This window comes from Patagioenas fasciata, chromosome 2 (genome assembly GCF_037038585.1).
Source record: "Patagioenas fasciata isolate bPatFas1 chromosome 2, bPatFas1.hap1, whole genome shotgun sequence".
Classification (NCBI taxonomy): Eukaryota; Metazoa; Chordata; class Aves; order Columbiformes; family Columbidae; genus Patagioenas; species Patagioenas fasciata.
The window spans coordinates 2,825,015-2,835,974 of NC_092521.1; the positions used below are offsets into that span (position 1 = coordinate 2,825,015).

The following is a 10,960-nucleotide window of genomic DNA, read 5'->3' on the forward strand; positions in this document are numbered from 1 at the left end:
ACCAGTGGTTAAACCATGTGGAATATTTCTGGAGTAACTACTACCTTGCTGCATGAGCCTAATTAATCTCTCTGAATCTCAGCTTCCTTATATATATTGAGATAATATTTACTCATCTTACAGGAGTGGTTTTGGGTTTAACCTACTTGTAGGTGTGCAGCAGAAGCTTCGCACTGGTGTTATGACATTGTCATGTCAACACCTCTCCGCTTTTACCTTTGAATCTAATTGTAGCTTTTGCTCATACATCTGTTTGCTCTGGAAAACTGTGGGATTCCTGGAAGATATAGAAAGAGCTGATTAGAATCAAGAAAATGGAAAGTTTAAAATGATCAAACCAAGAAGGTTCTTGGTTGCAATGTGTGCCTGCACTTCTCTAAGCATACGCGCAGCCTGTGCACCCTGAAAATGCCCTGGAAGTGGATGGAGATATCTTAGGACACCAAAAGTGTTTGGCACGTGTTTCTCAGGCTGGAAGTGAAAATTCAACTGAACTTTTATTGATAATAACAAACCCCTCTGAAACATAGAGAATTCTTTTACTAGTTTGCCTTTGACCGCATACTCCAGAAAATATAGATATATTTTTTTCAAATCCACCTTGTGGGTTGTTGAGGCAGATTTATACAGGTTGTGCCTTTTTTTTTTCCCTTGTAGTTAATGGAAAACTCGGAACAAAACAGGCCCTAATTACCCACAAAAGAAGAAAAGGAGTTCAACAAAAGGCTGTTTGGATGTTGCTATTAATTCTTGTGGTCTCTTTGGTGGCTTGCCAACACTGCAAGGCAATTACTTAGGGTGTGCATAAAAGAGGAAACATTTCAGGCAATGCTTAAAGACTCAGACAAGCTCAGCTGGAACTATAAACAAGTGAAGTATGTTGTCACCCCACCACAAACAACCCTCCAGACTCAAGGAGGGCACAAGATTTAAGCAGGGTGCTGACGTATATTCTTCCATCCAAAATCTTATAATGTAATGAAGATCACATTTCAGACGTACATGTGAAACCAATCATCTAGCACACATTGTTTGAGGCCACTTAATACCAGAAACTAGAAACCACACCCCTTTCCAAGTTCTGTTTTGTTTTTCCTAAGAACAAACTAACGTGATCGATCAGCGTATTTCCCCATTCTTAGCAGGATTATGAATTTCTGCTGAACATGAGCAATGCCAAACCAAGAATATAGGAAAAGTCTTTCCCTAGATAATTTTGTGCTGGAAATAACTGCTAAATTTTCATAATCAATGTAATGATTGTATTATGGAGGCCACGTGAAAATAATGAGTCTGAATTCCTGAGGGTGTAGATCACCCAGAACTGTTTGTAAATGAAGCAGGGCTTGCCAAAGTGATGACACTGCCACTGGAGAGATAAGGACTGGATTGTTTATCTGGGAATAACAGAAGACCTTTCAACATTTCAAGTATTCAGTGATACTAACCCTGAATAAAGTTCCTCCAACAGTGCGACAGATAACAAAGGTGGTGGGAATATCTCCAGGAACATCTTTATTTCAGTCTTCCCTCCTTTCTTTCCTTATTAAAATTCTGTGTTGGGTGGGCACCTGGCATCACCACATAAAGGCTCTTCCTTATCAGTTTTTGCAATTCCACTATCAAACTTGCCCATCAGACATTGTGGGAGGATTTCCAAGCACAGAGCTGGCCTAAGGCACAGGAAAAGCAGTCAGACGCCTGGGGCAGCAGGGTTTGGGGATGGGAAAGCCAAGATGTTTGGCAAGCAAAGAAGTCATGGACTTGCTAAACGCTTGGAAAGGTTTGGCTTAGAGCAGATGGGCTTCTCCAGGCATCATCCTCCATGAATGACTTGGAGTAGCAAGCCTGAGATGCTCCTTTGGCCCAGACTTTAGAGAACTGGTCCTGTTGTCTTCCCAGTACTCCCTCCACCTCTGTCCATAGAGGACAGGGAGAATAAAATAATGTAATAATGTATTACATATATATTATTCATATACATTACTACATGAATAATATATATTATTCATATATATTATTATTTATATTTATGTTAGGCTGGATGGGGCTCTGAGCAACTTGATCTTGTTAGCAATCAGGACACATAACCACGGGCGTAGTTATATGCGGTGCTTTATTTCAGCGCTGGGAAACCAGGGGTTCGCACCCAAAGCTGGCTTCAAACAACTGATTCAGACTACACCTTATTTATACAATTTGGTCACGTACATATTCATTACAATTCTTGACAACCATTAGCATATTCCACACCTATTCTAACACAAACTGTCTATCTAAGAGATGCTAAGTAACATTTGCATGTTTACCAGTTATTTCTAAGTTATCTGCTTTAAAAGAATATATCATAAATCTATGTCAATTTTAAGAATAGGGTTTGGTTACTAAATACAAGAATTCTGTGGTCACAAGGTCTGCTTATACAAAGATTCTGTGATTGCAAGGTTGGTTGCTACCTTAATGTTAATTCAACTGTAACAGATCCAGTGATATCCAGGGCAGAGCCAACAAAGGCCCATCTCATACCTGTTCCAGAAGGGAACATTTTGTAAAATTGATTCTGTTACTAACAATCTGGGTGAAGATGTCCCTGCTCATTGCAGGAGGTTGGACAAGATGATCTTTGAAGGTCCCTTCCAACCAAAACTATTCTATGCTTCTATGATTTCAGTTGGAAAAGACCTTTAAGATCATTGAGTCCAACCTTTAACCTAACATGAGGAGCTTAACAATGAAGAGAGAGGGAAACAGTGTGGTCCCACCCATAGCCCCCTGAAACCCTGCTCGCAGCTTGGAGAGAGGTTTTATAATACTAAAAACCCAACCATGCGTTTTCCAATGAGTATGGGATTGCAAGTCTGCTTTCCACTTCTCTTCCTCATGATCGCCAGGAGGGGCTGAGGTTGGATCTTGGGAACAATTTCTTCCCAGAAAAGGCTGTGGGGCATTGGAACAGGCTGCCCAGGGCAGTGGTGGAGTCACCATCCCTGGAGGGGTTGAACAGACACAGAGATGAGGTTTTCAGGGACACGAGTTAGTGCCAGGGGTGGGATAACAGTTGGACTCAATGATCTTAAAGGTCTTTTCCAACCAATCTGATTCTCTGATTCTATGATCAGCTCTGGTTCTTGCTGACGTAAAAGCACAGAGGAGAAAAGTACATGAGATTCAACGACTTGCTGTTCACAGCTACACATGTTTTTTTTCCAGGACTCATGGAAACAACCCAAGTCTCTAACCACTACCTAAAAAAAAAGAAAAAAAAGAAATATTACCAAGCTGCAAGGCAAGGTGTAGGCACCGGGATTATTTGATACCCCTGGGTTTATGCATCATGCCCAGATACAAACAACCTGGCTTAATCCGGCTATTGTCCACTGTGCAAACCCTCATTTTCTTCTCCAAGGAATATGAAAAGACATGACAGTATGGCAGGAGGTGGGGACTGCTTCTCATCTCTTTCTATTCATTTGTAGCTCAATCAGACTTGTTTTTCCAGTAGAATTGGATCTTGGGTTGGAAACGGTTCATGGCAAGCCAACAGGAGGTGTGCCATTAAATCTGGTGGTGAAGAGCGGTGGGAGCCCAGTGACCAGGTGTCGAGGGTCCATGCAAGATGAGGGTGTTTCTGTCTCTTCTGTTGGTTGCCATCTCTTGCGTGGAGTTTGGTAAGTTCCTGTTCTTACTTATCTAAACTCCAACAGGAGATGTAACATGGCAGGGTGACGTGCGTCCTGTTCCTTCTGAAGTCCATGCCTCTCACTTTGAGCAGTTTTCAGTAAAAAAAAAATCTGTCTTTGGAATATTTCCAGCTTGTCAGATGCTCGGGAACATCATGGTCTCATTGGGATTGTTAGTTCAGGCTCTTTAGGAAGTGTTACAAGAAAGACAGTGGCTATATCATGTAATTTCTTGAATGCAAATTTCAGCTTTCTCTATTTGCTGTTCTTGTACAATCTGACCTTCATCTTCTGGGTTTTTTGGTTGTGTTTTTTTAAAATTTCTTCTCCTCTCTTGATACTTAACCCTTAAGCCAGCTAGCCAGATTAATGCAGTGTGCGTAGTGGCTCTCTCTAGGTATAAAGTTGCATGTGTGGTTTATTAAACTTCAGCCACTAGAAATGGGAAAGATGTTCTGGGACACAAAGTTCGTGGCACAGGTACCACAGGACTGATGTTTCCATATCTGTTCAGTTACACACTGTGGTTTGTATGAAGTCAAAGACAATTTAGGCAGACCAGCTTGGAGAACAACCAAATATGAAGTGTTCTGGCGACTTTCCCCATTTGCAGGAGGATGTGAGAGTTTGTCACCACAGGGAGGGATCCCAACCATCTTCCCCCACTCCTTTCTGTCTGCATTAGGCTACTGTAGTACACAGCTTCCTCACAAGGGGAGGAGGAAAGGTAGACAGTGATCTTTTCTCTCTGGTGATAGAATGATGGGACCCAAGGAAATGACAGGAAGATGTGTCAGGGGAGATTTAGGTTGGACATTTGGAAAAGGTTCTTCACCCAGAGGGTGCTGGACACTGGAACATGCTCCCCAGAGAGGTGTCACATCCCCAAGCCTGACAGTGTTCAAGAAGAGACTGGACAATGCCTTCAGACACACTGTGAATTTTGGGGTTGTCCTGTGCAGGGACAGGACTTGGACTCAATGATCCTTGTGGGTCCCTTCCAACTCAGGACATCCTATGATTCTATGACCTGCCACCTCTCTGGATGGGGTAGGCTTGAAGCACACAGTCCAGATGGGAAGACAACAGCAGCTTGATTTTGGGAGTGACCCATCTGTGATGTAGAGGTAGGGAACCAGCCCCATTAGTCCAGTCTGTACAGGGATACAACACAAATCTTACCCCTTGGTTTCCATCAATGGGATTCGGTTGTTTCTCCTCAAGCACCAATTCCAAGAAACCAAACACACAGGGTTGTTTGAGATATGAGTGTTTCCATTCCCTAGGAAGCAGGGAATCCACTCGTTGCAGGCAGCCCCATACAAGTGGTGATGCCATAACCTCTAATAGTGGAAGATGACTGCACAGTGGAAAGGACATCTGGCATAGAGTCTCCCTTCTGGTGTAGACTCCCCATCCCTTGATGCTACCACCAGAATAACTTATTTCACAACAACTTAATTCATAGTAACGATCCCAAGCTCAGAATTGGTGTTAGCCTGTATGGGCAAGGTAAGTCCTGTGCACTGTCAGTGCAGGAGCTGTGATTTTTAAATTGGCATATCTGCATGCTCTGCACAACTCCTCCAGATCTAGGCAGTTTAGAGTCTGATTTTATCTGTGCCTGGCTGGGAGATGGAGCTATGCCACAATTTTTTCTTAAATTATTGAGTCATAGAATCACAGAATGGTTTGGGTTGGAGGGGATCTTAAAGACCATCTATTTCCAACCCCTCTGCCATGGAAAGGGATACTTTCCACTAGATCAGGTTCCTCAAAGTTCCTCAGGTTCCTGTCCAACCTGGCCTACCCTTTGGTTTTGTTTCCTTCTTATGTAAGGATGTTTTCCTTTCTTCGCTTCAGGATCTGCAGAACAGGTTCTACAAGGGAGGGAGAAATGTGTGGAAAAAGAAAGGGGTTTTGTAGGATATTTTTTTGGGAGAACACAACTGCTGTTTGGAAAGGAAGATCCAGAGCTGCAACAGCAGCCCTCTCTTTTTTATATAATGCACTGACTATCTCGTTATCTCTAAAACATGTGGCTCTGCACACTGGTAGTTCAAAGTCTTGGGGTGCCTGCGCTGTACCAAGATTTTCATGTGCTCACCACAACTTCTACAGTAGAAACCAGTCACCATTAGTCTCCAGACCAGGCAATATTTTCTTTCATCATTATACCATGTTCATTCTGGGGATTCGTGTCTGCTTGTCAATGGAGAGACAGCAGTTCAGAGAGGAACATAACTGATTAATAGAGGATGGCTTGGAGAGAAGGGGACTCTATAGTTGGATCTTCTTAAGGGATGGGCAGGAGTCTGAAAGTCAGAATGGAGCAGGAAGAAAATGGGGTAGGATACAGATTTGCTCTAGGCTTGACTCATCAACTTTATTTTGCCATCTTACTTAGTAAGATGTTGTCAAGAGTTGGGCAGCTGGGGAGGAGAAGCTCCCGCTGTGTCTCGGTGTTGCCACATTTCTTCCTTCGGGTCCTTCCCCACTTCCCTGTCCCACTCAGGTAGGTATAGTCAGGGTGGATGCTTTGTTTTGGCAGGCAAACATTGACAGAATTTGGAAGCTCCATGGTGGATTGGGCAAGCAGAATTTTGTTCTGCACACTCCTCTGCAAAGTTGGAATAAAACCATGATGTATCAGCAGTTCCTCCAAGCTTTCTTCTGAGCAGGATTGGAATCTGTGTAATTTTGACATTTCCTAGAAAGACAATCAGAGCTGAAGGAGACACATGATCTGCCAACATCCAAGTGAAGCTACTGAATCTGTTCTAAGAAAGTCCAAGCTTTACTGCTTTTTTATCTCATCTTTTGCTTTCAGCTCTCCAAAAAGAATGTTCTATAACTACACTGAGTTATTTTAGTAGTTGATATTTACCTCTGATTTTAAAGAAGGCTTCTAATATGCCTCCATTCATTTTTATAGTGTAATTTCATTTTTATACTACTACATATCTGCTCGTCTGTGTGTAAGTTCATAAGCTTGCAAAAAAAAAAAGACCACTATAGTTCAATTATCTTCACAAATATCTACCCTTCACAAATAGACCAGATACATATCCCAAAGCCTTCCTAAAACAGGGCTTTTAGACAGCAGCTCTTTAAGTCATTGTGTTTTCTCCTTGCTCTGTGAGATGGCAGCTGAGTATTGCTGCTGAAGAGCTGTCTCATTTGCAAAAGTAAAGTTGTTTCATTCCAGTTTTTGGTTATTTTACTGTGTTAAAAACTTCCTGAATTGTTATCTTTTCCATCTTAAAAAAAAAGGAAAAAAAAAAAAAAGATATGATCATAACTATAGCTAGTTTTTAACATATTTAGCCATGTTTGACCATGTAATTTTGGGTAAGGTTAATAAAAATACCTGGTTTGCACATGTTGTGGACAATGCTTACTTTATTTTTTGCCAAAGAGGAAGACAAATTCTGTAGCTTTGTCTTGTCTAGTGATGATTATCATGATCTAATGATGAAGATCCTCCCTAAAGCTGTGTTTGACAGCTGTCCGAATTGATGTGAACAACACATTAGTTTGAATTGAGAGAACCACAATAATCCTTTGAATAAATGCAGGATAATTGCTAAGTTTGTTTATAAAAGGGCTCTTTCTGGCTTACTAGTTAGGGTGAAGTTGCATTATTTGTGATCATAAGGTGGCTTACTTGCCTGAGCCTGCTGTTGTGACACCCCATCTTAGGTGTGCTCAGATGAGCTGAATTGTTTGTCTTTTTAAATGGGATTTAAAGGGATTTCATCAGGGTTGTCACACAGATGGGGTAGGACTGTTTACCAGATTGACCAAGGAGGGGCTGCTGGTCTGTAATGGTACCAAAATACATTGCTATGCCTACAAGGCACACAAGTTCTGGTGTTTGGATGGGGGGTGGAAAAGAGGACCTAGATGAGGTGTTGGGTTCCTCAGAAAGCCCTGCAGAAAGCAAAGTGCCCTGGAAACATTGTCCAAAAATGGTGATGAGAAACTCCAGACACTATTTTGACTTAATACATTTAGCTTGGAGTGCTCTGAAAGAACTGCATCACAACAATCTGAGTTCTTCAGCGTCTCTGTAAAACCTGTCCATCTCAAAAGTCTTTAGACATGGGTTTGAAGAACTTGGGCTGTCGTTATTCTGGATGTCTAAGAGCCAAATGGAACCTGCAGGCTTGCACAAGCCTTTGCAGCTCAACAGGGAGGTGACGAAGAGCACCTAGGAGCTGGTGAGTGAGGAGACAGGGTGATTTAGGGACTTGAGTACCAAAGTCTGTTTGTCATGGTGTGTATCTGAAGCGGTATATGTCTCAAGGAGTCTATTATTATGGCCATTGTCATATTTTTAAAATAACTTTTTACATGTTCTTCTGGCAAAACCAGAATCTCAGTACAGTGGAGGGTTGTGCATAATTTCTTAGAATCATGGAATAGTTTGAGTTGGAAGGGACCTTCAAAGCTCATCTAGTACAACCTCTGGCAGTAGCAGGGACATCTTCACCCAGCTCAGGTTGCTCAGAGCCCCATCCAGCCTGGCCTGGGATGTCTCCAGGGATGGGGCATCCACCATCTCTCTGGGCAACCTGGGCCAATGTTTCACCATCATAATTGTAAAAAATTTCTTCCTTGTGTCTAACCTGAATTAGATGATCTTTTGAGGTCCCTTCCGATTGCTAACATTCTGTGATTCTGTGATAGGACTTGCCCACATCGTGGAGTCTTCCATGTATGTGGCTCTGTCTTGCTTGACTTGTTCCAAGTGGTCTGAACCCACATCTGAGGCTTCACTTTGACCACCAGACTGCTGTGCTTCTCACTCCCATTGGTACAAACACCTTTTACTTTTCCATTCCTGTTCTCAGCAGGAGTATTTTGAAAAGATACCCTCTCCAGAGGTACCTGGAGGTGCACAGGCAGAATCTCGTGGTCCACACTGAGGTTAACCACATACTTTTCCTCCTTGCAGTTCAAACCTTACAATGTTACTCTTGCCCTGAACTCACTGCTGTTGAGCACTGTGTGACGATCCGGAACTGCACGGGGAGTGAAAACATGTGCAAGACTACCATGTATTCCCTGGAGGATGGTAAGAGTAATTATTTTTTTATGCATATTTTTAGCATAAGTCAGTGTTTCTACAGTGAAGACTTCGGATGTGGGGAGTAGTACCTTTTCTCACTTAAATATTTAAGCCTGGAAGAGAACTCCTGCAGGGCAGAGAGCATTCTCCTGCTGTTGTGGAAAGCAATCTTCATGTGAGTGAATATTTAGTGAATGCAAGCTCATAGTTAATGCTCGGTGTTGAGCACAGTTAGAAAAAAACACATTGAATAGAGTTTGAGATATGCAGATAAAGAGTTCTGTCTCTCCAGATCAGTTGCATGATACGCACAATGGGTGAGGTTTAAATAATGCTCTCCTGACCCAAAAACTGTTTATGAAAGATGGGTGGAGTAGAGAGGCCAGTAGAGGTGAACCAAGCCCAGTAAGGTGGAGACACCAACTTCTGGTCATTTGGGTGCAAAACGGAAATTCCCTTGAGTTCTCTGGAGCTATTAGGAAGGAATCATCAGCCAGATTCTATGACTGGTAACCTGGTCATAACCTGCCCAAATAACCAAATGCACTGTGAAAATAGAGGCTCACTTTATTGCATGGTTCTGCTGATAAAACTCTGGTTTACATGAGAGAGGGAGAAGACAGAATCATAGAATCATTTTGGTTGGAAGGCACCCTCAATATCCTCAAGTTTAACTGTTAACCTCACACTGTCACTAAAACATGTCCATAAGAACATAATGTACACATCTTTTAAACCCCTTCAGGGATGGTAACTCCACCATTTCCCTCGGTAGCCTGTTCCAATGCCCAACAAACCTTTCCAGGAATAAATTTTTCCTAATATCCAATCTAAACCTCTCCTGGTGCAACTTGAGGCCATTTCCTCTCATCCTATCGCTTGTAACTTTGGAGATGAGACCAACCCACTCCATGCTCCAAGCTCCTTTCAGGCAGTTCAGAGATCAGGAGGTCTCCCCTCAGCTCCTGTTCTCCAGCTGAACCCCCCAGGTCCCTCAGCCGCTCCCATCGCACTTGTGCTCCAGCCCCTTCCCCAGCTCTGTTCTCTTCTCTCAACTCGTTCCAGCACCTCAAGGGCTTTCTTGTCATGAGGGACCCAAAAGCGACGCCAGGATTCAAGGTTTGGCCTCACCAGTGTCCAGTACAGGGGATGGTCACTGCTGTGGTTCTCCTGGCCACACTAGTGCTGACATGAGTGGTCACCTGTGCACACGCTGGCTCATATTCAGCCACTATCAACCAACACCCCCGGGTCCTTTTCTGCCAGGTAACTTTCCAGTCACTCTTACCCTAGCCTGTAGTGCTGCCTGGGGTTGTTTTGACCCAAGTGAAGGACCTGGCACTTGCAATTGGCCTCAGTCCATTGATAGTGAGTCGTGTCAAAGCAGAGGCAGCAAAAGTGCCTAATTGATCTTTTGCAAGGTTAAGGTGATCCAGGCAGGATGTAGAGGATGCAAGGTGCTGCTCAGATTGCAGCCATTACCTGGGAAATCTTTCCTGGAGGAAGGTAGACCAATTGTGTTTGAACTGGAGCTAAGACTTTGGAGGTGAAGTCATCTAATGTTTCCCTAAGGAGTTCTCTATTCCTCCTATTCCTAACTGTTCTTTCTTTCTTGATTTGTTGTAGTTTATCCCTTCATGGGAGTCTTGACTGTCACCAAGATGTGTGCGTCCGAATGCGTCCCATCCGATGTGGATGGGATTGGCCAGACGCGCCCCGTCTCCTGCTGCTACACTGACTTGTGCAACTCTAACGGTGCAGCTGGTTTGAAGATCAACTTTGTGTCAGTTGGGGTGCTGGCAAGTTCCCTTTGTGCCTTCTTCTGGACTAGACCTTGAGGAGCTGATGAGGAGACCTTTTGTGCTGAAGAACTCAATGAAGAAGAGAATTAACCCTTGCCAGCCCACTTGTCTGTTTGGATGCCTCATGGACAACCCTCAACATCTCCCAGAAATTGCTTTTTTTTAGTACCTGCCCTTTCCTCAGGACCAAGAGAGAAGGAAGACTCAGGAAGTCCTGGCACAAAATTTTAAATTGACTCTTCAACAGCTCCCACAAAACTGGATTTTCTTTCCTCCATTGGTCTGTCTCATTTTGAACTAAAAAAATTCTACAGTATGAGGTACATTTAAAACAAAAAACCTTGCACTAAGAGGCTTTCATACCTCCTTAAAACATTTTTCCCCAGGTGTTAGCCAGCATAATA

General features: G+C 43.1%; 1 protein-coding gene across 1 annotated transcript; it reads left to right on the forward strand.

The window, feature by feature from the left end:
• Positions 1-5,183: 5,183 nt before the first annotated feature.
• Positions 5,184-10,754, forward strand: LOC136099023 (ly6/PLAUR domain-containing protein 2-like). Its single transcript, XM_071803686.1, has 4 exons — positions 5,184-5,192; positions 8,373-8,400; positions 8,641-8,760; positions 10,381-10,754. The coding sequence occupies exons 1-4, from the start codon at positions 5,184-5,186 to the stop codon at positions 10,590-10,592; spliced, it is 369 nt and encodes a 122-aa protein (XP_071659787.1). The 3' UTR covers positions 10,593-10,754.
• Positions 10,755-10,960: the final 206 nt, after the last annotated feature.

Excerpts from the sequence above, each read along its gene's own strand:
- LOC136099023 (XM_071803686.1), top strand. Across the intron at positions 8,401-8,640 it reads CACATCGTGGAGTCTTCCAT|TTCAAACCTTACAATGTTAC; the intron begins GTATGTGGCTCT and ends TCCTCCTTGCAG. Across the intron at positions 8,761-10,380 it reads CATGTATTCCCTGGAGGATG|TTTATCCCTTCATGGGAGTC; the intron begins GTAAGAGTAATT and ends GATTTGTTGTAG.